Source organism: Anas acuta, chromosome 3 (assembly GCF_963932015.1).
Source record: "Anas acuta chromosome 3, bAnaAcu1.1, whole genome shotgun sequence".
Classification (NCBI taxonomy): Eukaryota; Metazoa; Chordata; class Aves; order Anseriformes; family Anatidae; genus Anas; species Anas acuta.
In genome coordinates, this window is record NC_088981.1 from 6,990,048 (window position 1) to 7,015,355 (window position 25,308).

General features: G+C 61.9%; 2 protein-coding genes across 3 annotated transcripts; both read left to right on the plus strand.

Annotated features, from left to right (window-relative positions):
• The first annotated feature begins 76 nt into the window (after positions 1-76).
• LOC137853274 (heme-binding protein 1-like) lies at positions 77-3,170 on the plus strand. Its single transcript, XM_068675466.1, has 5 exons — positions 77-271; positions 381-466; positions 2,052-2,193; positions 2,292-2,475; positions 2,609-3,170. Exons 1-5 carry the CDS (start codon positions 100-102, stop codon positions 2,781-2,783), a joined length of 759 nt encoding a protein of 252 aa, XP_068531567.1. The 5' UTR covers positions 77-99; the 3' UTR covers positions 2,784-3,170.
• A 1,820-nt stretch (positions 3,171-4,990) lies between these two features.
• Positions 4,991-24,818, plus strand: PTK7 (protein tyrosine kinase 7 (inactive)). 2 transcript variants are annotated; one of them, XM_068675468.1, is made up of 20 exons: positions 4,991-5,134; positions 13,972-14,265; positions 14,882-14,984; positions 15,471-15,661; positions 15,797-15,944; positions 16,566-16,696; positions 16,827-17,093; positions 17,180-17,313; positions 17,625-17,760; positions 17,885-18,004; positions 18,178-18,327; positions 18,558-18,708; positions 18,924-19,051; positions 19,183-19,386; positions 22,379-22,534; positions 22,660-22,892; positions 23,268-23,348; positions 23,437-23,588; positions 23,680-23,858; positions 23,995-24,818. In XM_068675468.1, exons 1-20 carry the CDS (start codon positions 5,101-5,103, stop codon positions 24,153-24,155), a joined length of 3,153 nt encoding a protein of 1,050 aa, XP_068531569.1. In that variant the 5' UTR covers positions 4,991-5,100; the 3' UTR covers positions 24,156-24,818. The 2 variants fall into 2 exon arrangements, with proteins under 2 accessions (XP_068531569.1, XP_068531570.1); XM_068675469.1 differs by lacking the exon at positions 4,991-5,134 and adding an exon at positions 5,398-5,434.
• Positions 24,819-25,308: the final 490 nt, after the last annotated feature.

Here is a 25,308-nt window from a genome sequence, read left to right on the forward strand (position 1 = left end):
GACGTCAGGAAGGGGCAGTGCTTTTCCGGAGCTGGGTGGAGTTGGAAAGGGTTTGGGGAGGGGTTGGTTTGGGGAGGAGAGGAGGGGGGGGGGGGGAAGATGGCGCGGATCAGGCTGGAGGACCTGGACGGGCTGGGCGAGGAGGAGGAGGAGGAGGGGGATGAAGGCGGGGGGGGGGAGGCCGAGGAGGAGGAGGACGAGGAGGAGCGGGGCCGGCTGTTTGCGCACTGGGAGGTCGTGGCCAGCACGCACCGGGTGAGCCTGCCCCCAGGTGAGCCCCGGGGAGGTGGTTTTGGGGGGGGGACACGGCCGGGATATGGGGTTTGGGGAGGGGGGGGACACCCACCCAGGACACCCCCCCTGACCCCTTTGCCTTGCAGACATGGCTGGCCCCATCGTCCAGATGAACCGGCACAGCCAGGCGCGGGAGCCCGTGCCCCACGTCGCCCTGTCGCGACATGGCAAGGTGAGAGGACCCCCGACCTGCTTCTGCCCTCCCTTCTCCATGCAGCCCCCCCCCCCCCAGCCTCGCACCCCGCTGCCCGCCGCGCTCGGACGCCTTGCCAGCCGTGCCAAGCAAGCGTGGGCGCTTCTGTGTGCGGCTTGGGGTGCCATGGCGCAACAGGGTGTACAGCTGGCAGAAGTGTCCGAAATTTAAAGGGTTTGGGGGGGAAGATGGGTGAGGGGTGGCTGAAGTCGCTGGGTTTGTTCAGCCCCGAGCAGAGCAGGCTGAGGGGAGGCCTGATGGCGGCCTGCAGCTCCCTCACGAGGGGAGCGGAGGGGCAGGCGCTGAGCTCTGCTCTCTGGGGACAGCGACAGGACCCGAGGGGACGGCATGGAGCTGGGACAGGGGAGGGTCAGGCTGGGGGTTAGGGAAAGGGTCTGCACCCAGAGGGTGCTCGGGCACTGGGACAGGCTCCCCAGGGAAGTCATCACAGCACCGAGCTGCCAGAGCTCAAGCAGCATCTGTACAGCACCCTCAGACACAGACGGGCCGGATTTTGGGGTGGTGCCATGCAAAGCAAAGAGCTGGACTCGACGATCCACGCAGATCCCATCCAGCTCGGGATACTCCGTGGTTCTGGCTGTCAGACCCCAGCACGTGTCGGTGTTTGTCACAGCCGCTGATCCCAACCTGGCGGCTGCTGCCTGAAGTCTCCCGCTCCTGCGAAGCCGCACACCTCCCCTAATCCCTTGCACAAAAAGCTGCTTTGGGAAATAACTGCGAAGAAGCGCCCGTCGGACTGGTTCCCGTGCCTCCGCGGGCTTGGTTAGGCTTGCTCCCAGCCAGCCGTCTGTCAGTTGTCCTCCGCACGAGGAGGGCTTAACCAGTTTCTCCCGGGACCGCTGCCTGCGGGACACGTCCCAGCACGCGGGCGCACGGCCCTGCAGCAGGGCTCCCCCGCGCTCCTTCCCCTGCTCTCCTGCGCCCTGGCGGCTCAGTCTGGGCCCCTCTGTACCCGCACCCATCCCGAGCAGGAGTGGTCCCCGGGACTCTGTGGGAGCTGAAGATTTTCTGTGGCTGTCGGTGCCTCCGTTGTGCCCGAGGAGGGTTCCAGAGTGTGATGGAAATAGAGGTTCTCCCCCACACCACAAAGCTGTCCCCTCTGCACGACCCGTGCTCGTGTCTCTGCTTCCCAATTTCACTTCTGGCTTCGGGAGAAGGATCCGAGCGGAGCGTGGTCCAACCTTCACAGCTCTCTTCTTGGTGCCACAGCTCTACCGCCAGACCTTCCTTTCTCCCGTGCAGGAGGTTTTTTGCTTGTTACCCCATGTGCACACAGCGTTCGAGGGAACACTTGCTGCCGCCCGAGCCTCCCCGCGCCCTGCCCTGCGTCTCCGCTCTTCCTTTCGCTGACGTCCTTGCCTGAGGTGTGCTCGCCGTGCCAGCCCCCCTCGCCTTCTCCACCCCCCCCTGCCAGGTGCTGGCGTCCCCATTTCGGCCGGATCCCTTCTCCCCGCTTCTCGCCTGCCTTCTCGGCGTTGGCTTTTGCCCCCCCAAAGCGCCACAAAACCCTGCCCGGCTTTGTGCTCTGGCCCTGTTGTTGCAGTGCGAGGAGGCGGCCTACGAGGAGCGGCACTACCCGGCCGGCAAGTGGGCGTGCGTCACCAAGGGGGAGCCCCTCTACGAGCAGAGCATCTCCCTCAGCTTCATGAAGCTGATGCGCTACATCTGCAAGGAGAACTCTGTAGGTGTGTGTGTGGGCAGCAGGGGGCTGGCAGGGTGCTCGGAGGGAGGGTCCTGCCTCCTCTCCGCCCTCTCACCCTGCCCGCTTGCTGCCTCCTTGCAGGGCGCTACCTGGGCATGACGGTGCCGGTGCTCAACGAAATCCACCTGAACGAGGAGGGGACGGAGCTGGAGCGCGAGGTCCTGACCGCCTATTACCTCCCGGGGCAGTTCCAGCAAAACCCTCCCGTCCCCATGGACCCCGAGATCCACATCACCGAGAGGGCGCCGCTGCGGGTGATAACCAGGTGACCCCAATGTTGGCCACGTTCCCCGGGCTCGCTGTGGCACCCCAATGGGCACAGGGGTGGGAAACCATGGCCGGGGTGATGAACAGCATCTGGTGGCTCTGTAGGCTGACGTTGTTCCCTTTTCCTGTAGGGTTTTCTACGGGATAACCACCGAGGAGACGATTCTGCGGGAGATCGGGCTCTTCTGGGAGCTCCTGGGCTCCACGGACGCCGTGCTGCGGGAAACCTACATCGTGGCCACCTACCAGAACCCCAGCGTCCCGCAGCGCCGCAACGAGATCTGGTTCATCCGACGGGCCGAGTGAGCCCCCACGGCCGGTCCTGACCCGGAGGAGGAGATGCCCGCCCGCGGAATGACGGACTGGGGGGCTACGGGCTGCCTTGGTGCACCTACAGGGGGGGAAACCTGCCCGCTTTGTGCTTCCCCTGGGGGGGGGGGGGGACCCTCGTAGCCATGCCGGCGTGACCTGGGTGGCTCTTAGCCCCGAGCCGGGGCCGTGGAGCCACACATGGAAGTCATGAGTTGGTGGTGTCCAAACGTGAGGAGCAAGAGAGGCTCCAAGCCACCGAACGGAGCCACCGAAGCCTCACGGCCCCACCAGCCAGCTCCGCGCCCCCAAACACCGCCGCGCTGTCCCGGGGGGAGGCCGGCGGCGCCGAACGAGCAGCAAATAAACCCGGCTCAAGCGCTGCGCCTGCGGCTCGGTGGCGGCGGGGACGTGGGGCAGGCGGTGGGATTGGGGAGGCTGCGGAGTCGCCCGCGGCTTCCCCCGGGGCCTTGTGTGGTGCCGACCGCAAGCAGCGCAGGAAGCCGCGGTTCCGCTCCGCTGCGGGCACCCAGCTCGGCCTCGGCCCCACAGGGACGGTGTGGGGAGGGTGGTGGCGGTGGGACCCCATGAGGGGCTCGGGGGGGCCGTGAGCCGGGAGGTGTGGGGCTGGCGGGGGGAGCTGAGGGGTCCCGGCCCCTCAGGGGGACCCCTCAGTGAGCCCACAGCGGGAGGGGGCCGTGCAAATTCCTTCCCCTTTTTGTCTTTTTTTTTTTATTTTACCTTTTGTACTTTTCTATTTATTTATTTATTTTTCATCTATTTTTTATATTCTGTATTTGTTTAATGTTTGTATTTTTATTTTACGTGTTTTCACTTTTATTTATTTTTATTATTTTTTTTAATTTTACGTGATTTTTAAATTTAAAATTTTTGGGGTTTTGCTTTTTTTTTTTTCCTAGATTTTTTTTGCACTTTTTGGCATTTTTCATATTTTTGTAATGTGCATTTTTGTGTTTTTTTTTTTTGTATTTTTTGTACATTTTCGTATTTTTAAATTCCGTCATTAAAAAAATGTAAATTAATTTTACTTTTTTTTTTCATTTTTGAAAAATTATTTAAAATTTTGGCATTTTTGTACTGTTATGACATTTGGGATTGACCGCAAACTTTTAAGCATTTACAATTGCTTATAACTTATGAATCTTTCAATTTATTAATATTTTTGTAACTTTTTTTTTTTTGCATGTGCTCCCTTATATTTTATTGTTCAATTTTTGCACTTATTTTATAATTTTTTTTTATTTTTTTTTTACTTTTGGTAGCTCTTTGATTTTCCTTTTTCCATTGCGTTTTTTTTTTTAATTTTACTTTTGTAGTCATTTTTCTGCAGTTTTTTTTTTTAACTTTGCTTGGTAGCTTGTATTTTTCGGGCTCTGTTTTGTACCTTTTTCTTGTTTTCCTTTTGCACTTTGTATTTTTTTTTTGTTTTGTTTTGCAGCTTTTTTATTCTTTTGTGGTTTTGTTCTTTTTTGTGTGTTTTTTGTTCTTTTTTGTGTTTTTTTTTTTTTTTTGTTCTGTGTTTTTTTTTGTTCTTTTCTGTGTTTTTTTTGTTCTTTTTTTGGTGTTTTTTGTTCTTTTTTGTTTTTGTGTGCGTTTTTTGTTCTTTTTTTTTGTTTTTTTTTTTTTGTGTTTCTTGTTCTTTTTTGTTTTTTTTCTGTCTTTTGCCTTTTTTGTCTGCTTTTGTCTTTTTTGTCTATATTTGTGTTTTTTTGTTCTTTTGTTTTTTTTTTTTTGTTCTTTTTTGTTTGTTTTTTCTGTTTTTATTCTTTTTGGTCTGCTTTTGTCTTTTTTATTTATTTTTGTGTTTTTTGTTCTTTTGTGCTTTTTGTTCTTTTTGTGTTTTTTTTTTCTTTTTCGTTTTTTTGTCTGCTTTTGCTTTTTTGTCTATTTTTTGTTTTTTGTCTTTGTCCTTTTTTGTCTGTTCTTGTCTGTTCTTGTCTTTTTTTGTCTATTTTTGCTTTTTGTCTTCTTTTGTCTACTTTTGTCTTCTTTTGTCCACTTTTATCTTTTTTTGTCTACTTTTATCTTCTTTTATCTACTTTTACCTTTTTTCCTCTATTTCTGTGATTTGTTTTTTGTTGTTGTTGTGTGTTTCTTACCCTCTTACTGTAATTCCCCCCCTTTCCCCCCCATCCCCCTAATTAACCCCTCCCCTCCCCCTTTTATCCCCTCCCCTTTCCCTTTCCCCCCGCCCCCTTCCCCGCCGGGCCCCCGCCCCCGGAAGCCCCTCCCGTGGGGGCGGCATGGCCCGGGGCCGGGGCGCGCTCTGAGCTGGGGCGGAGGGGGGCGGAGGATGGCGGCGGTGCGGGCGCTGCTGCTGCTGCTCGGTGAGTGCGGGGCCGGGGGGGGACCGGGGGGGGACCGGGGAGAGGCTGGGGAGGGGGGAGGCTGCGGGAGAAGGAGGCTGGGGGGGAGGCTGGGGGGGAAAGGGGGAGGTTGGGGGGGACAGGGGGAGGCTGGGGGGGAAAAGGGGAGGCTGGGGGGGGGAAAGGGGGAGGCTGGGGGGGAAGGAGGGAGGCTGGGGGGAAGGAGGCTGCAATGGAGGGAGCGAGGCTGCAGCCTTGGAGGCAGGGAGGCCGCCGACCCCCCCGTGCTCCCCCCCTGGATGCGCATCCCCCCCGCGCCACGTAGGTACTGCGGGCCCCTTCTCCTCCTCCTCCTCCTCCTCCTCCTCCAACTCCATGGGGCTGCCCAGCCGAGCCCCGTCTCGATGGTGGCGGCGACTCCTCAGCCTCCTCCGTTGGAGCGTGCTGGGGAAATATTCGCTGAGTCAACTTTTCCGGCGATCCCGAAGCCCCAAATGTCTCCGTCCTTCGGGATCCGCGTCCCGCCTCGGCGCCTTCTCCGCGAGCCCCAAATCCTCCGCCGGCACGGGGAGGTCTCAGGGTTCCTCTGTGGTGTCCCAAAAGCATCACCTCCCAGATGGCTTCGGGACATCCTTCAACCCCCTAATGGATCCCAGCCCGCCCTCCCATCTCCTATAACTCAGTTTTGGGGCGATCAGGGTGTTCCAGCCGTGGTTCCGTGGGCGCCCTCACCAGTGGGGCCACGTCTCCATGGGGCTCCCTTTGTGGTGCTCCTTCGGCCGGCGGTGAGCGTGGCCCCAGAGGGCCGCTGGCACCTCCTCCGTGGTGTGTAGGGTTTGGGAGGAAAGGCGAGGAGCGAGTGGGGCAGGGCAATAGGACACTTGAAAGAGACCCGAAGGCCGCCAGGCCCGGCTGCGGGTATTTGCTCGGCGAGCTTTCCACTAATATTTTCCTTCCCTCCGTCGCAATTCATCTCCTCCTTGGGCCGCCGAGATCAAAGCCGTCCTCCGGCGAGTCCACGTGGGCTTTGAGCAAACAGCCGGCCCTACACCTCTCTCCGGTGAATAAACACCCCTTCCTCCCGCAGCCGCTCCGAGCGGGGCTCTCCGGGCTGGAATGCGAAGCATTCGGCCTCAGCACTGGGTGTTTCCACAGCCCTCGATATTTGGGAGCCGGGAACAACCCGCGCATTTAGCAGCAGGCTGGGGCACAAACGTGCTCTTTGTCGGGGCGGTCGCCGCCGCGGTGGTGCGAGGAAAAAATTCCCCCGAGGTTGGGGGGACCCCCGATGGGACGGGGACGGGAGCGGCGGCCTCGTGGGCTTGGGTGGGTTTGGGGAGGGCGGCGAGGCGTTGGGTTGTATGGGGTGGGGATGTTAAATTTGGGGGAGTTTTGTGAATGTTTCGTGCTCGAGGTGGATAGAAGAAACCAACGAGTGCGTTTTGGGGGGAAAAATGGGGATTTGACAGCCGGTACCGGGTGGTTCCTGGGCACCGGCACGGCAGGGGTGCCCCTTGGGTGGTCTGGCTGCGCGTCCCGCTCCTCGCCTGGAGGATGTTTTGGGGGGTGGCATCCAATTGCCGCTCGTAAATGCCTCGCATCTGCGGGGAGAGCAGATGTTATCTCACACCGGTGGGGTTCCAGCGCTGCCGCAGCGCGCCTCGTGTGCCAGCGTGCCCCGAGGAGCGACCCCACCGCTGGGCACCGCAGGGCTCGCTCCGGGACAGGGACCCCGTGGGGAGCAGGTGAGGATGCTGCAGGTCTGGGGGCTTCTCCTGTGGCTCCTCGCGAGGTTTTGGCAGCAGTGAGGTCAGGCTTAGCCCCAAAAGCCCTACCCAAAGGTTGGTGCCACCTTCCCTCCGCCTCTGGCACGCCGCAGCAGGAGGAGGATGAGCGTGGGCTCCGTTTGGGGCCGTTCCTTCGTGTTTGGGGGAAACGATGGCACCCGGTGCCACCCCCTGGGCTTTACCTGCGTCTCCCCTCAACCCACGCAGCCCCCGCCGAGTAGCCGGGGAAGATCTGCGAGCCAAACACAAGTGGTCTTTGTTTCAAAGCATCAATTTGTGTTGGCAGCCAGGTCTGCAGCGCATGTGCTTTTCATTGACTGCCGCTCCAGCTCCGTTCCTCACTCCGTGTGCCAGCAGTTTTTTTTTTTCCCCTTTCTTTTTAAAGATTTAATACAAAAATGTTTTCCCTGAGCTTAAAAGGCTGAGCCGTACAGTACTCCTAGTCTTAATTTAAGCCTTGCCTTTTTTTCTTTTGGGGGGGGTGCCGGTGGAGAGGGGACCGGCGGGTGCTGTGCCATCAGCAAAAGGAGAGGCGAGGGGCACCTCGGAGCAGCGTGCAGCTTCTGGAGGCCTGGGACGCGGGGCTGGGCTTCTCCTGAGCCTGCTCATCTCGGGGTGCTTTGGGGCAGCAGCCGGGTAGGTGCTTTTGGTGCTCTTTGGTGTGCTCAGCTCTCCAAAATCACTCTCCCATTTCGCCCCCTCGGTGAAGGCGTCCTGCGAGGACCCATCCTGAGAGCTCCTTTTAACCCCGTAAAGCAGTAGGGCGGCGTCCAGGCAAGGCCCGGGGCGCTGCTTAAAACCTTCCTGCTGCTGGTGAACAGACGGATGCTGAGGCATTGGGGTGCCCCAAGAGGAGAAACCAAAACCAGACGGCTCCAAGCTGGCAGCGGCGGGCACCCGCCGGCTCCTCTCCCCTCTCACAGCGGGGACACCCGAGCTGTGTGCCTGCAGAGGAGGCTTTAACCCGTGACCCCGCAGTCACGAGGTGTTGGGGTGACTTCTGCTGAGAACAGAGCAGGATTTTCCTGATTTTTTTTGGGGTGTTTCTCTTGTGCTTACCTAGGGCCCCGGAGCGTGTCCTGGGCGCCTCCGCCGAAGCCGTGGTTGCGGGGCGGCTGGGAGCTCTGTGGGGCTGGGGGGGTTACGGCAGTGGCGGGGCTCTGCAGGAGAACTGGTAGGGGCAGGCTGCTGTCTGGAAGACGGGGTGGCACGGCGGCTTCCAGCTGCACGAGCCCTCCAGCTCTGGGAAATGAGACAACGCAGGCTGGGAAGCAGCGACGGGGGCTGCTGTGCGCACCGGGAGCTCCCGCAGGACAGGGCTGGGGTCCAAGTGACTCGGGTTTTAGCTCCTGGGTGACATAAACGCAGCTTGGGCTGCCCCGAACGGTGGCAGCACGGTTCCCCGGGGCTGTCACCGTGGTCCCACAGTCTCTGTCCTCGCTGCCCAGGGAAGGGCTGACGGCGACGTGGGCTTTCTGCCCGCGCTGTCAAACGCGCTGCTGGCGCGAGACGGGCGCCGCGTTGCTCAAGCCCTCGTCTAAACAACTTTCCTCATTAGGGGTTGCTCGCTGGCCTCTTCGGGAGCACAAAGAAAGCCTTTGATTCCAAAACACGCTCTCCAAATGGTTAAAGGCGGGACAAGCCGCGGCTTGCAGGTGCCTTTGTTGCTCTCCACGCCGCGTGCGCCGCTCTGCGTCCTCGCTCCCCCCCGCTGCGCCGGGGCCTCAGCTCCGTGGAAGGCACCAGGTGGGTGCCCGCATCGGTGGGAGGACAGGTGGTGGTTTTCTGGTCCTTTTCCCAGCAAAGACGTGACGGGAGGTGACAAAACCTGGCAGCCTCACAGGGCTGTGTGCATCCAGCTCGCCCGAAGCCTCCCCGGGAGCGGAGAGGAGCTGGGGAGCAACGTCAGCCCGTTGCCTCCTGGAGGGGGGCCAGCGAGCAAAGTCTCCTCCAGCAGCTGAAGATGATCACGGACCAAAGCAAACAGAGCTTCCTGCGCGCTGCTCTTTGTTTGCCTTGGGTCCTCTCCCTCCTTCCTGCGCTGCAAAACGGGGAGGCCTCCCCGGTGCCACGAGACCCCCGCGTCCCCCAGCAGATGTTACCCACCCAGATCTGAGCAAAAAGCTCGGCTGAGGGGGCAAAATAGGCTCTGGGGCTGGGCTGTGGACAGAAGCCCTCTTTTCTCAAGGAGATTCGATCACCGAATCGGCCCCGGTGAGTCAGTTGTACCCGGCCTCGGCTCCCGTTTCCCGCTGGGGCTTTGCATTAGGCGAGTGCTCTGCCGAGCTATCGACCTGTGAAAGTGCTCCCGAAAGTGCCCTGCTTGCACATTTCTCCCCCCGCTCCAGTCTCCGTTTTTAGCAGGGAGGGACTCGAGCAGCGCTTCCCAGAGAAGCCACCTTTTAATTAATATTGCATGAGCACAGGAAATACGAGCTGCTCTGGCCGCTCTCCTATTTTTGTGGCTTTTAATATAGGTTCAGAAGTGGCTCTGAGGAAAATAAGCAAGGATCCGTGCCTTTCTGCGCCCTCCCCGCTGCCGGGGGCCGTGAGCTGGGGCTCGCCAGCGACGAAGAGTGGGGCGAAATCTGCAGGGGAGCTGCGGAGGGTGCTTTTTGCAGCGTGAGGAGGGATGGAGAGGTGTGAGACACCCAGCACCCCGTGCCGACAGTCCCTAAACGTGCTTTGAGCCCGTATAAGTGGGAGAGGCACCGACGCAGCCGGTGGAGCGGGCCCATTTCAGCTCTCCTCCCCGATGGCCCTTTTGGCAGCTCCGCTCGTCGCAGGGGCAATTTGGGGCGGCTGGGAGAAGCTGGCGGGAGCGCCTCCGAGGGGAGGGGAGCAAACAGGTCCGACCTGCGGGGAAGCAGGATGCTCCGGAGCCTCGCTCAGCTCCAGCCGGACCCACGGCCTCGCTCGTCGGCCCCGTTTTCCCCACGGCCTCCTGGAGGCTGGAGGAGTGGGCTCGGAGCCCCTGGGAGCAGAGCGAGCCTCCAGCTGGTGGCTCGGGGGCTCTCCCCCAGCCCTGAGCCGGCCCTGGCACCGGCAGGACCCGCTTGGCGCTGTGGTGGTGCTCCAGCACCAGGTGGGTTTTGCTTGGCAAGGAGCATGGTGCTCACATGCCTTTGCTTGAATTTTGGGGAGGCGGCGCAGGGAGCGCGGGGCTTGTCCTGGCTCTCCTCGGCGTCTGCCTGCTGCGTTCCCTCCTGTGGGAGAAAAGCAAAAAAAACCCCTCGCTGTGTCCCTCACCCATCGGATGGGGGGATCACAGAATCATCCTGCTGGGAAGAACCCTTCAAGAAGAATCCTTCAAGATCTCCAAGTCGGCCTGACCGACCAGGTCCCATCAATAAACCACATCCATTAGATGCCTCCAGGGATTCAGCACTGCCCTGGGCAGCCCGTTCCGTGCTTGACCACCCTCTCCCTGAAGAAATTCTCACTGGTGTGCACCCTGAACCTCCCCTGGCACAACCCGAGGCCGTCACCTCGTGCCCTACCACTTGGCACCCGAGAAAAGAGACCGCCACCCTCCTTTCGGGTGGCTGTGGGGAGGGATGGGGGCTCCCCTCAGCCTCCTCTCCTCCAGATTCAGCCACCCCGGTTCCCTCAGCTGCTCCTCACGTGTCCCTTCTCCAGTTTTGGTGATCTCTGTACGTGCTCCAGCACCTCAACATCCTCCACGCAGCGAGGGGCCCAAAACGGAGCGCAGCGCTCACGGCACGGTCCCACGGGTGCCACTACGAGGGGACAGCCACGCGCGGGGAGCTGCTGGAGGGCCCCGGGGAGAGTCAGCAGCCAGCCCCGTCACCCGTGCTGAGTCACCCCCGAAACATTCCTGCTCCTCAGCCCAGCCGGCGTGCTGGCGGGGCCATGTGGAGGGTTTAATGGGGTGCTCTCCCCGTGGCCAGCCGCACCCCGGCACAGCGCAGCAAGCACGGCCTCACCGGGCGGCTGATTTACGGCCCCCAACCCCCCGGTGGCTTTGTTCTGCTTTTTGAACCACTCCGAAATTTGGTTTCGCTGTTCTCTGGCAGGGCAGGGAGGGATCCCAGCCACGGGGGGTGAGGGGAGAACCCCCTGCAGCTCTCCGAGCAGCGCCGGGGGGGCTAACGGGGATTGCGTTAAATGGCCGTGGCTCCTCTTTTTCTTTTTTTTTTTTGGTTTTAATCATCCCAAAGCTGGGTTTGAAGTGCGCAGTTGGCTTCTCGGGTGGGGAGAGGTGCCGAGGTCCCACAACGTTCCCAAAAAGGGCCATGGGTTGCGCGGTGGCCCCGATGCTGGCCGCGCGTTGTCCCCCGGGGGTGGAGGTGAGGAAGGAGCGGAGCAGCTCTGCTCTTCCCAGCCGGGCCCCGGGCCAAGCGGCCGAGCTCTGTGGGATGAGCAGATGTCTGCAGCTGCTGCAGGATGGGGGCTGTCTCCGTGCCTGCGTTGAACTCGGGGCGCTTCTCCTCTGCAGCCCTAACCCCCCCCTTGGAAGGTTTGTGGAGCCGAAGCCTCTCCAGCAGGGCATCTCTCGGGAAAGCCCAATTTGCACCTCTCCAGCCCCGCTGGCGGCTCTGTAGGGATGATTTTCTTCCCATGCACAGGAATAAAATGCAGATCGGTGCTTTTCCTTTAAGCAGAGCGGGACATGCCGGGGTTTTAAGAGGCTAACGTGATGGGCGCCCAAAGGCTTTCCAGATGTGGGGCTCGCTCGGAGCAGACCTGCCGTGCTCGGAGCTCCTCGCCCGCACCAAACCATTTCCAGCTGGCCTGGCGGGGGAGAAGGGGCTTTCTTGCAACTCGACCCGTTCGGGAGGCTTCCTCGGCTGGAACGTGCTGGCTGCAAATCCTCGGGAGATGCAGATCTGGCGGGGTGCTTGGCTCGGCTGCCGCTTCCTCGGGATCTGCTGCGTGCGGGGCCGGCGCGCTCCGCTGCAGGGCCTGACCCACCCGGCCAGGGGCTTGCTGGAGTTATTGAACATTAATTATTATTTTTTTTGCCTGCTTCTGCAGCTTCAGCGGCTGGAAAGGAGCGTGCCGGCCCTGTGCTCGCAACCAGGAGGGGACAAAAAGCTGCCCCGTGTGCCGTTCCCAGCCCCGGCACGCCAAAAATCTGCGTTTCTGGGAACGTGCTGGTGGTGAGCCGTGCCAGGAAACACATGGCCTGCTTGGGCCGTGAATGGGAGGTCTGTGCGGGGCCCTGCACGCACCCAGGGCCTCTCCGGGACACGGTCCTGAGCTGCAGGAGCCCCGTTGGGCTCGCTTCCCAAAGCAGGGAGCCTCGAAGCCCTTTCCCAATCCCCATTCCCGTGCCTTCAGCTCCTTGTTTGGTTGCGAGCGGCTCCGGGATTACTCACGTCCTTGCGTCAGCTGCGGTGTCTCAAGAGGTTGCTAACCTAAGCTCTTTGGGGTGAAAAAAAAACAAAAAAAAACAAAAAAAGAAAACGGATCCTTTCCTTTTCCCCTCGTGTCACCACCCTGGAGCTTTCAGCTCGGCGAGGAGATGCACGGGGACGGGTGGCCCACGGTGGGGATGCGCACGGGTGTCCCACGGGCCCGCTCCCGGCTCTGCCTCCCCAGCGCGGCTGTAGGTGAGCTGCAGGCACGGCAGGGCTCGGGGCTGCGCAGCAGCTGAGGGCTTTGTGGTGGAGGCCGCATTCCCCAGCGATGTCGTGAGGCGAGGAGACAATGATCTTTCGGGATTGCTTCAAGATGCAGGGCCCGGCAGGCGGGGCCGCCATGCGCTCCCCTGGCCGCCCCGGCTCCAGCGGAGAGGGGCTTGGGGGAGCTTTCAGAGGGGGCTGCAGCCCGAGAGGTGAAGCCGGGTGCCTCCTGAAAGAATTTGGATGAATTTGGATGAATTTTGAGCACGGGGATACCTCGGTGCGTGCAGGGTGCCGGATCCAGATCCCTACCAGATGGATGCTCTCAGAGCCGGGAGGTGACCTGATCCATCTGCCCCCTCCTTCCCAATGGTGCCTGTCCCCTCCCTGCGGATGCTTTGCTCCGTGGGGTGTGGGAATGCCACGCTGGGGACCTGCAGGTACCAGCCCCGCTTCCCTGCACACCTTCCTTGACCACCTCACCGGGAAGTTTTTGTGGTTCCACGAGATCTCCCCTGGGTAAAACCCCACCGGGCGCTGCCGAGGGAGCTGAGCTTTGAGCCGTGTTTATCTAACTAGGCTGAAGATTTCCTGAAAAACTTTCTGCAGCCACACTTTTGGGCCAGAAACACGCGTTGAGGGTTTCTTTTCCTGCGTGGATCCCCTCCTGCAGGACACGGGGGATGCTGAGGCAGCAGGACACCATCCTTTCCGAACCCCCTCTTTCTGCCCCCTTCCAGCGCCGGGAGCGCACCACTTTGACCACTTTCTCTCCATCCCTTTGAGCAGAGTGCTTCCGAGATGCTCAGCGTCTGCCTGCTTCAGCCTCTTGCCCCGCAGAGCCTGGTGCTGGGAGCAGGAGCCCGCAGCGACCGGCGTGCTCTGAATTGCCCTTTGTCTGCTCGCCTCGCCGCGGCCAGCTGGTAACCGGAGCAGAGCGCCTGCACGGCTGCCTGCGGCCAGGCGGCTGCCGGATTTAGGAGTGTGATGGAGGGCAGCCACGTCAAGCAGGGCTGAGGAAGGAGCAGGGCTGCCCTGTCCCCAGGTCCCCCAGGCACCCAGCTCGCACTCAGGGCTTGTTGTAAGGAGGGAGGATGCTCGGGCTCTTCCAGCGCCGCCCAGCAAACGCGGCACGGGGCAGCTCGCCTGGATCTTTGCTCCATGAGCTCCGGCTGCACAGCTGGCTGCAGCTGGGGGCGAGCGGCTCTCTTCCTCTTGGCAGAGATGCTTCCAGCCCTCTGGAGCCACCCCACGGCCGCTCTCAGACCCTGGGGTCAGCCCCTGGGATTTCTTGGTTCGGTTTCTCCTCGCTGCGCTCCGGCGTTTGGGAGCAGGGGGCTCTGCTTGGCTCGTGACCACCCCGTCCCCGGCGGGGTTCCACATGAAAACGCCCCAGTTTCAGCTCCCTGGAGGCTGCTGCGAGCAGCACGAGCTTCCCAACCCCTCTCTGCCCTAAACGTGCCCTCCTTTTTCTGCCCCGCAGCGGCGGGGGCTCGGGCCGCCATCCATTTCACCAAGGAGCCGTACTCGCAGGACGCCCTGCACGGCCGCAGCGCCATCCTCCGCTGCGAGGTGGAGGACCCGGCCCACGTGGAGTTCGAGTGGCTGCACAACGGGCTGCCCGTCCAGGACACGGAGCAGCGCTTCAAGGAAGGCAGCAACCTCCAGTTCGCCGCCGTCGACCGGCACCGGGATGCCGGGGACTTCCAGTGCGTGGCCAGGAACTCGCTGAGCGGGGAGGAGGCGCGCACTGCCAACGCCTCCTTCAACATCAAGTGTGAGTGCGGGCAGGGCTCTCTGGGGGTGGCACGGGGCTGGGAACGCTTGGGTGTACTGGGGGTGATGGTCGGGCACCGGGGCAGCGCAGGCTGGGCAAGTAGGATGAGAGGAAATGGCCTTGGGTGGTGCCGGAGGAGGTGTGGGTTGGATATCAGAAGGATTTAATCAGGGAAAACAAATGGGTGGTGGAGTCCCCACCCTGGAGGTGTTTAAGATGTGTGGATGTGGCATTTCGGGACGTGGTTTACTGGTGTCAGGCTGGTGGTTGGACTCGGTGATCTTAAAGCTCTTTCCCAACCTAACCGATTCCACAGTTCCTCTCCGGCTACCACATCCTTCAAACCCGTGCATCTTCTGGTGCTCCCGGGGCTGTCGGAGATGCTGCCACCCCCATTTGTATGATTTGTATGATTTGTATGATTTGTATGATTTGTATGATGATTTTCAGAGCCCACCTCATCCCTCTGGGAACAGCCACCCGGGGCGAAGCGGGACATTTGCGGGGCGGCCTCCCTCTGCTCCGCGCTGTCCCCGGGGGTTTCCACGTCTCTGAGCCGGTGCCCGGTTATTTAATACCGGGCCCAGCCACGCTGACGTTCCCCTCCATCCCGCAGGGATCGAGACGGGCAGCGTGGTGCTGAAGCAGCCGGCCAGCGCAGCTGAGATCCAGCCTTCCTCCACCGTGGTGCTGCGGTGTCACGTCGACGGCCACCCGCGGTAAGGGTTGCCCCCCGAGGAGGGGACCCGGCCGGCGGTCCCCCCCGCGCCTCCGCCGCGCGCTCTTCCCCCTCTCTCTCTCCGTCTCTCTCTCCTCCTCTCTCCCGCGAGGACGCAAGTAGAGCCTAGGGAAGGCGAAAGGCAGGATTGAGCCTGCGGCCGAGCAGCGGGGGAGAAGGCAAACGGCTTCCTCGGAGCCGCGTAGCGCGAGGAGCACAGTAAGGACGGGCTGCGGCAAGCCCGGTCGCTGCGCTGCTTGGTGTGCTGCGGTCACTTCTCCGTCGCTTCCCGATCATGTCCCGTCCACTCGGCTGCATGCCTCATAGCTTCGTGTGTGTGTCGTGGCCAGCGGTGGGAGCACCGAGCCGGGGACAGGGGGCCATCTCCGGGCTGCGCCCCCCCTCGCCCCGCGCACCTGCTCGCCAGGGAGCCCCGCCGCCGCCGAACCCCGTGCGCCCCGCTCACCCTCTCGCCCCTGTCTCGCAGCCCCACGTGGCAGTGGTTTCGGGATGGAGCCCCGCTCCCCGACGGCCGCGGCACCTACGCCGTCAGCAGCAAGGAGCGCAGCCTCACCCTGCGGAGCGCCAGCCCCGACGACAACGGCGTCTACTCCTGCTGCGCCCGCAGCGCCGTCGGCTCCGTCTGCAGCCAGGACAACTTCACGCTCAACATCGTCGGTGAGCGGCGGGCTCGGCTCCTTTCCCCCCTCTGCTCCCGGCTCTTTTTGGGGTTTCCTCCAGCGTAAAGACCATCCCAGGGTACACTTGCCACCCGGGGTATCCCTCACCCTCCTGCGGTCTCTGCTGTTGCAGACGAGAGCTTTCCCCAGGCGGTGGTGGTCCCGCAGGACCTCATCGTCACCAAGAACGAGGAGGCGATGTTCGACTGCCAGTTCGCCGCCGTGCCCCCTCCCACGCAGGAGTGGCTCTTTGAGGACAACCCCGTCACCAACAGATCCAAGTAACGGGGTCCCCGGGGACATGGGCAGGGCAGGGGGGCACGCGGAGGGGCCGAGCCCTGGCCAGGCGTTCAGGATCAGCCACCGCGGTGCTTGCTCGGCTCGGCTGGGTCCAGCAGAGCCCTGGTGCTTTTGTGCGGCCTTCCCTTGCGTAGGATTTGGGAAGTGGTTTGTCCCCAAAGGAGTCTGTGGGGCTGGGAACCCTAAACACCTGTGCATGGTGATCTGCAGAGCCTGGGGCTTCTCCCATAAACCACCACAGTGGTGGTTTTGGGGCCAGGGATCTGGCAGCAGGACGGTGCCACCTGGGTGCCAGATGCCCCGTAGCCCGGCAGCTCCCAGGCGCCACCTTGTGCCCCTTTTTCCCTTTTTCTGGGATGCCTCTTCCCACAAAAGCCAGCTCTGCTCCAAAAAAGAGCCTTTTCTTAGCACATCTCCTCGACGAAGCACGTGTCCCACCTTCTTCTTCCTCCACCCTGCTTCCCCCACGCTGGGAGGCCTTGGCTGGGCACCGAGGTCCCCCCGTTTGTTCCACGGGCTCCTGTAGGATGGCTCGGGGCCGCGGCTGTGCCCCACATCCTACAGGGACCCCCGCTGAGGTCTGCCTCTCCCCGCGTGCCCAGGACCACCGTGTTCGCCAACGGCTCCCTGCTGATCACCCAGGTGAAGGCTCGCAGCACCGGCGTCTACAAGTGTGTTGGCCGTGGGCAGAGGGGGAAAGCTCTGGTGCTCAAGGCCACTCTGCGCCTGGCAGGTGAGGTCCTGGGGTTGGCAGCGAGTCCCAGAGCTGCCCTGTCCCCCCTGGAGATTTGGGACCGCGTGGGTGCGGGTGGGGGACGGCCACGCTGCCCTGTTTGAGCCCTGCTGTCTGTCGCTCCTCCCAGAGATCGAAGAAATGGCCCCCTTCTCCCCGAAGGTGTTGACGGCGAACCAGGGGCACCGCGTGTCCTGCGCCCCTCCGCGGGGCGTGCCCGAGCCCCAGGTCTGGTGGGAGAGGAACCAGGAGCGCGTCCCCGCCGCCGGCAGGGTGCACCAGGAGGCAGAGCAGCTGGTTTTCACCAGCATCACCGAGGCGGACGCCGGGACCTACACGTGCCACGCCGCCAACAAGGCCGGGGAGAAGAAACAGGAGCTGAGCATCACCGTGGCTAGTAGGGAAGGGGCTGGGAGGGCGTTTGGGGTGGCCACGTCTCCGGGCTGGTTGCGGGGTGCTGAGCGGCCTCTCTTCCGTGCCCAGCGGTACCCAAGTGGGTGGAGATGCCCAAGGACAGCCAGCTGGAGGAGAGCAAGCCAGGCTACCTGCACTGCCTCAGCAAGGCCTCGCTGAAACCCACCGTCACCTGGTACCGCAACGGCGTCTCCATCTCCGAGGTGAGGCGGCAGGGCAGGTCCCCGCTGCTCCCGGGCGCTCCCGCTGGGCTCCGTCCTCTCCTCCTGCTGCTCCGTGTCACCTCGCTCCCAGCCCTGGCGTCCCTGGTGCTGCCCAGGCACCATCTCCACCCCGCTGGGGGTGCGGGAGCACAGCCTTGTGTTTTTGGGGTGGTTTTTTGAGGGGTTTCTCATCCCTCTACCCCTATCTGGGAGGTGGGGTGGCCAAGCCCTGGAGCTGCAGGAGTGCCACGGGTGGTGTCCGAGCCCAGGGCTGGTGACAGCGGTGTTGACACCCCAATCCCCTCGGTCAGGACTCGCGTTTTGAGATCTCGGAGAACGGGACGCTGCGCATCAACAACGTGGAGGTGTACGACGGGACCACCTACAAGTGCGTGAGCAGCACGCCGGCGGGCAGCATCGAGGGCTACGCGCGGGTGCACGTGCTAGGTGGGTGTGCGGCCAAACCCCCCGCTCCCTCCCCTAGCAGGGAGCTCTTTCCCCATTCGGGAGGGGCTCCGGTGTCCCCCCCGCACCCCGCGGTGACCCAGCGGGGCTCCTGTTTCTCTTGCAGAGAAGCTGAAGTTCACCCCCCCGCCCCAGCCGCTGCAGTGCATGGAGTTCAACAAGGAGGTGACGGTGTCCTGCTCGGCCACCGGCCGGGAGAAACCCACCATCCAGTGGACTAAAACAGGTGAGGGGGGGCTTTGGTGGTCCCCGATGACCCCCGGGAGCTCCCACCGAATGGCAGCCGTCGGCTGTGTTGGGACCGCCCGGTCCGAGCCCCCTGCTGGAGCCAGCAGGGCCACCTGGAGCAGGGAAGCGGCGCGGCGTGGCCGCCACATCCCTGTCCTTGCCGTCCCGCAGACGGGAGCAGCCTGCCCTCCCACGTCAGCCACAACGCCGGCGTCTTGTCCTTCCACAAGGTGAGCAGGAGCGACTCGGGGAACTACACCTGCATCGCCTCCAACAGCCCGCAGGGCGAGATCCGCGCCACCGTGCAGCTCGTGGTGGCAGGTGAGGGCTCTCCAGCCACCTTCCCCGCTCCCTCGTGTCACCTGGGGGGCACGTCCCTGCAGGGACAGACGTCTGGGCTGTCCCCGAGCTCTTCCCCGTGGTGCTTGAGCTTTGCCAGCCCCGTGGGTACAGCCCCAGGGGACGTGCCGTGGTGCTGGCCCCGCTGTGCCACGTGGGCTCAGCGTCCTGCCAGGGGCTGACAGCCCTCGTGTCACCCTCTCCGCCTCCAGTTTTTGTCACCTTCAAGCTGGAGCCGGAGCCCACGACGGTGTACCAGGGGCACACGGCCATGTTCCAGTGCCAGGCAGAGGGGGACCCCGTGCCGCACATCCAGTGGAAAGGGAAGGACAAGATTTTGGATCCCAGCAAGCTGCTGCCCAGGTACGCGGCCCCCGTTCCCAACGGGAACAGGGTGCGTTGTGCGCACCTGGTCCCCACAGCGTGGCCTCAGGTCCCCAATTTGGGGGGTAGGTGGCCAGTTGTCCCCACGTCCAAGGGCTCTGGGCTGTTCCTTGTCCTGGAGAGGCGAGGCTGTGGGTGCCCCATGCCTGCCTCTGCCCTCTCCGTGTTTGCAAAGGGCTCTGTGTGGTTGGCAGGATCCAGATCATGCCCAACGGCTCCCTGGTCATTTACGACGTCACCACCGAGGACTCGGGAAAGTACACCTGCATCGCTGGCAACAGCTGCAACATCAAGCACCGCGAGGCCTTCCTCTACGTCGTAGGTGAGGGAACGTGGCCTCCTGCCACCCCACAGGGCTCTGGGCCCTGCTGCTGGGGCTTTTTCCCTGCCACCTTCCTAAAAAAAGGCTTTGGGAAATCCCCCTTCACGGGTCCGCCGCTCTCCGCCCCGCAGACAAGCCGGCGGCGGAGGAGGACGAGGGCCCCAGCAACCACACGCCCTACAAGATGATCCAGACCATCGGGCTGTCGGTGGGGGCCGCCGTCGCCTACATTATCATCGTGCTGGGGCTGATGTTCTACTGCAAGAAGCGGAGGAAAGCCAAGAGGCTGAAGAAGCACCCGGAGGGCGAGGAGCCCGAGATGGAGTGCCTGAACGGTGAGGCCGGTACCCCAGGGGGTGGGGGCTTCCCTGCCGGCCCCATAAACCCTGGGCTGGGGGGATTAGGATGAGCGGGGAGCTCCCCGAGGTCTCTTGCTCTCGGATTTGGCTGCGGGTGGGGGCAGAAAGCTGCTGCTGGGTGAGAAATGGGCCGGGGAAGGGAGCCCGGCGAGGTGGTGCGAAGCCGGTGGCCCCGCTCCGCATCCTGCCTGCTGCAGCAGGAGCCGTGCTCCTGCTTCCAGCACCCCCGTGTGGGGTCGCAGACCCTTTCCCAAAGGAAGGGCAGTCTCCCTGGGAAGCTGTCGCGCTCTGCCAGCCTCTCCAGACCCCGGTGCAGCAGCTCCTGGTGCCGCAGGGGAGACTTTGTGCTGAGCCCAACTCTGCTGGGCGCTCTCCCCGTTATCTCCAAAACCCCGTATCAGCTCCAAGCACCTCCAGCATCCCCCAGCACGGCACGAGTTCCCTGAAGCACTGCCTCCTTGCCACCCGGCACCTCTCCCCGTGCAGGTCGGGACCTGGGGGCTGCTTTCCCCAGGCACCGTTTTATAGCTCCGGCCTCTGCCTTGGCTGCCGGCGAGGCTGGGGGCTTTGGCAAGCAGCTGCCAGCAGCAGCACCCCTTCCGTACTGGCTGTGGGATTTACGGGGCTGTTCCTACCACCCCGTGTCCGTCAGAGGGGATTTTCTCCCATCCCGTGACAGCTGCTTTACGACAGCTGTTCCGTGAGCCCCTGAGCAAAACCCCTGCTGGGCCCCACTGCGCACAAGCTCGTGAGTCCTGCAGTGAAGCCCCGAGCTCTCCGCAGCATCGTTTTCATTTCCAGAAGCTGTTGCAGCTCCTCTGATGTCCCGTTTCTCCTAGCAGCATTGATCCCAGTGAGGTCTTCTGAGCGATGGGCTCAGAGCAGGGCATCCCCACGGGGTTTGGCTGCTGGTTTCCCTCTCGTATCGATATTTTTTGAAGATGAGCCTGGCCGGGGGATGTCCTGGGAGCAGGGACGCAGGAACATCTCCTGCTGGTGTCACCTCCGTGAGCTCCTCCAACCTGCAGGCAGCCCGCTCTTGCCAGCAGCCTCTGGCCAACATCCTCTTCCTCGGAAAGGATTTGTTTGAATCCTCTTTCAGGTTACCTCAGCTTTTTATTTTATTTTGGCCTGTTTATTGCATTCTATTTATCCTGCCAGACTTCACCCCTTCTTCTTCACCCCACCTGGAAGCAGTTTAGCTGTCGGAGAGGTGCGTCCTGGCTTGCTGGTAGCCCTCACCCGGCTGCCCAGATCCCTCTGCTCCTTTTTGGCCCTTCCATCTTTTGGAAAAGCGCTCTGTCTTTGCCCTCAGCTCCAGCAGAGTGGCACCCCACTGTCATTTCTGACGCAGTCCCTCTTTAGCTGGGCGACCTGCGGTGTCTCAGCACCTACCCGAGGATGAGTACCCCCTGGCTGACTTTCCCAGTGCCCCCAGGACCCGGCTGGATTTGACCTCCCCATGGATTTCCTACGGATCGAAGCGCCCCTAACAAGTCAGTCGCCCTCTAAGGTCATGTCCTTGCTGTGCCACGTCCCCCGCAACGTCAGTGCTTGCTCCGTGTCCCTCTGTCTGACCGTGCTGCTGCGCTGGGTGAACGCAGAGGGAATCTGGGGAGGTCGGCAGCTGCGAGGACCGAGGGGAGTGTTTGAATTCATGTCAGCCTGCGCTGATTTCTCCAGGAGATGCCCACGTGGTGCGGGCAGGTGGGCAGATGAAACCTCATCTCCCCGGTCCCTTTGTTACCATCCATCTGAGCAAAACCCCGTGAAAAACCGGCGACGTCTGCGCTCGGGAGCGCCTGCCGGGGCCGCCTGCTGGCGCTGTCCCTCAGCAGCACGGCTCTCGCTCCGCAGCCTTGGGTGTTTTCTTGGCACGGCCGCAGCGGGCCTCGTATTATCCTCTTGGCTTCGGGCTCCTAGCCTTGAGACACCATCAGTCAGCACTGCAGACAGCCGAGGGTCAAACAGCTTCTAAGCGCCGGGCTGCTGACAATTAGCATGAAACCAGGGCGAGCGCAAGTAGCGCCCGGCTGTGATTTATGGGGCAGATGGTGCTTTTCGCTCTGCTCTTCTGTAAACACCACTCCAGCCCGTGGCAGAGGACAACTGGCGGTAGCCGTGGCTTTTAAGTTACAGCGTCTCAGCTCCAAAATCACCTGTGGCAAAGCCGTGCCACCGTGCAGGAGGGCTGGGACCTCTCCTGGGCGCACGCGATGCGGGCGGGCGTGTGCCCCTGCTGCCCTACAACACCCTCGGATGGGGCAGCATGGTTCCCATCAGGATCCCTCCAGTTGAATCAGGTTAAATTCTTTGAAATCCTGCTCTGATTAAATTCTTCTGCACAGCCAGGTGTGTCCTGGCTAGCTGGAAAGGGGTGTGCGCAGTGGTGCAGGGTGATGCTGCACACACATCCCCTTTGCTGGGTGCTGTGCCCTGCGCTCGCCATCAGCCCGTGGAAGGGCTCGCTGCCTGGCGAGGTCCGATCCGAGCCGTACACGCACCGAAAGTCCACGTTTGCTGCCCGTACAGGCAGCTTGTAGGGGAAATGTGGGGCTGGCTGCTTTCCCAAGGCAATGTTTTCTCCTGCTCGCTGGCTTCTGTTTGTGCCGTGGGAATCTGTGAGGGGCTTCCTAATCAGAAAGTCGGCTGGGGTTGATTGTAAGGTGCTTTGATCCAGGTGGTAAAAGAAACTCCGGGCTGATCTGGTGATTGCCAAGGTGAGCATCATGGAAACGGGGGGTCAGGCTGCAGCTTCCAGTGCTGGAGGGACCTGGGGGGGTGTCTGGGGCACTAAAAGGGACCAACGCCTCTGATTTCAGGGGTGGCTGCAGGGCTGGCAGCGAGCCCGCGGGGAGAGCAAGCTGAGGTTGGATGGGGTTCTCGGGATGTCCCTGGAGGGGGCTGATCCCCAGCATTCCCAGCACAGCCGGGCAGGATGCTGATGCCCCACGTGTCCCCCCCGCAGGTGGAGCTTTGCTGCAGAACGGGCAGACGACGGCGGAGATCCAGGAGGAGGTGGCTTTGACCAACCTGGGCAGCAGCTCCGGGGCCAGCAAGCGGCACAGCGCCGCTGACAAGATGCACTTCCCCCGTGCCAACCTGCAGACAATCACTACCCTGGGTACGCTGGGCCACGATTCTCGGCCAGAAACTCCTGGCTGCAAACCTCCCAGCCAGAAATCTCGACGGGCTGGGGGCTCGGAGGGCTCTCCTAATTTGCTGTCTTCTTCCCCTGTGCCCCTGCAGGCAGGGGGGAGTTCGGCGAAGTTTTCCTGGCCAAGGCGAAGGGAGCGGAGGACGGCGAGGGCGAGGCGCTGGTGCTGGTGAAGAGCCTGCAGACGCGGGACGAGCAGCTGCAGCTGGACTTCAGGCGCGAGGCGGAGATGTTCGGCAAGCTGAACCACGCCAACGTGGTGCGGCTGCTGGGGCTGTGCCGCGAGGCCGAGCCCCACTACATGGTCCTGGAGTACGTGGATTTGGTAAGGGAGAGACCAAGCAAGAGAGACCGGGGCAGGCTGAGGCCAGGCTGAGCTTCTTGGTGGCCCTAAAATTCGGAGGAGTGGGGTTATCCTGCAAGACCTGGGGGGGCTTTGTCCATTCCCTCCTCCTCATCATCCTCCTGAAGCTGTGGGATCCCCGCTGCAGAAGGGCTGCAAATGGGGACTGCTCTTATGGGGAGCATGGGCATGGGGTGAGAGGAGGTATTTTGGAGGCATGAATGGTCTCCTGGAAGCATCAGGGCTGCTTGCCCTGATCGTAGCCCTTAGGGAGGTAAAAGCTTGCCCTACAGGGCGAGGAGCAGAAGGATTGTGGCCCGGGAAGGTGCCACCTCTGAGCTGCCGTCTGTCTCCTAGGGGGACCTGAAGCAGTTCCTGAGGATCTCCAAGAGCAAGGACGAGGCCCTGAAGCCCCAGCCCCTCAGCACCAAGCACAAGGTGGGAGCGCGGCCTCGGCAGCACGGCGGGGGCCGGGGGGGGGGGCTTTGGGGGAGGGCAGCGGGGTGCCAGCATCCCTCTGGGCCAGGTGTCGCTGTGCACGCAGGTGGCGCTGGGCATGGAGCACCTCTCCAACGGCAGGTTCGTGCACCGGGACCTGGCGGCCAGGAACTGCCTGGTGAGCGCCCAGCGGCAGGTCAAGGTCTCGGCGCTGAGCCTCAGCAAGGACGTGTACAACAGGTCGGTCGGGCAGGGGGCTGGCACCGGGGGGGGGTGGCAGCGGGGTGGGATGGTGCCCACCTCGCTCACCGCCTGCCCGCGCTGCCCGCAGCGAGTACTACCACTTCCGCCAGGCCTGGATCCCCCTGCGCTGGATGCCCCCCGAAGCCGTGCTGGAGGACGAGTTCTCCACCAAATCGGACGTCTGGTCCTTCGGCGTGCTCATGTGGGAGGTCTTCACGCACGGCGAGATGCCCTACAGCCCGCAGGCGGACGATGAGGTCTTAGCAGGTACCCGGCGCTGTCACCCCCCTCTCCGTGTCACCCCCCCTTTCCTCTCCTCGGGGACAGCACGGCGTCCCCGCTGGCAGCACGGAGGGGATCGCGCCTCTCCCTAACACCTCTCCATCCCCTGCTCCCACCCCAGGGCTGCAGTCGGGAAAGACGAAGCTCCCCCCGCCCGAGGGCTGCCCGGCGCGGCTCGCCAAGCTGATGCAGCGCTGCTGGGCGCCCAGCCCCAAGGACCGACCCTCCTTCAGCGAGCTCGCCACCGCCCTCGGGGACAGCCCGGCCGACAGCAAAGCCTGAGCACCCTGCCCCTGGCTGGGGAAGGAGGCGGCGGGGCGGGCAGCGGGGGTCCCACGGGTGCCCGGGGAGCCCCCCCAGCCCCTCGCCGAGCCCGACCCCGCTGCGCGGCACCAGCGGCTGCTGGACTCGAAGCACAAGCCAGTGTCCTCCCCCCCTGCCCCTCTCCTCTCCGCGGCTCCGAAAAGCCCCGCGGGCTGCCGGCGTGGATGGTGCACGGCCCACAGCACCGGGGCTCTCCCCCTCCCCGCTCGCCACGTGCATAGCTGTCCGTCTGTCCATCCGTCCGTCCGTCCGTCTGTGCTAGGCATTGCCTGCGGGCACGGGCCCGCCATCAGGAACACGAAGTGCCTGGCATATGAAGGAGACGCTCCACCACACCTTTTCCCTACGACCCCGTGCCTTTTTTTTTTTTTGTGTGTGTGTTTTTGTGTTTTTTTTTTGTTTTTTGTACAAATCCTGGGGGCAGCGCCCCCCTTCCTCCTCCTCCTCCCCCCCCCCCCATTGCGCTGCCTCCTCCCCACCATAGTATTTCTGTTACTGGAACGCAGCCTAGAGTTGGGTTAGTTTGTTTGCTTGAGCGGAGGGTACCGCAGCCAAGAAGGGTTGGGTTTTGTTGGGTTTTTATGTGCTGCTCTCAATAAAGAAGGCTTTTTTTTTTTTTTTTTTCGTTTTTAATTTAATTTTTTTTTTTGGTAAGACGCTGCCCTCCGTGCCTGCTGGACTCTTCTCCTTCCTGGGGGACGGGGATGGTGATGGGGGGCTGGTGCCATCGCGCCTCGTGCATCGCCTGGAAAGGAGCAGCTCCTTGCTGGGGCATCCCCCCTGCGTGCTGGTGGTGGTTTGGGTCGGCGCCAGAGGAGCTGCGAGCTCTCCAGCACCCCCGATACTCAACGCAGGACCCCGTAACCTCTTATCTAGCTGGCTTGGCTTTAATCGGGGATGGAGAAGAAACATCCAGCATCCCTGTCCTTCTGCTACCCAGCCAGGCCGTGGAGGTGCCGCAGGGTCTGGGGAAGGCACCAGGGTTAGGAGAAACTCCAGACCCCGAGGGTGCAGAAAGCCTGGGGGTTGGGGTTGGGTATTTTTGGGAGTGATGTCATGAAAAAGCTCAGCCTCCTCGGGGACAGGACAGATGTTGGCCAAGCTAATTGGA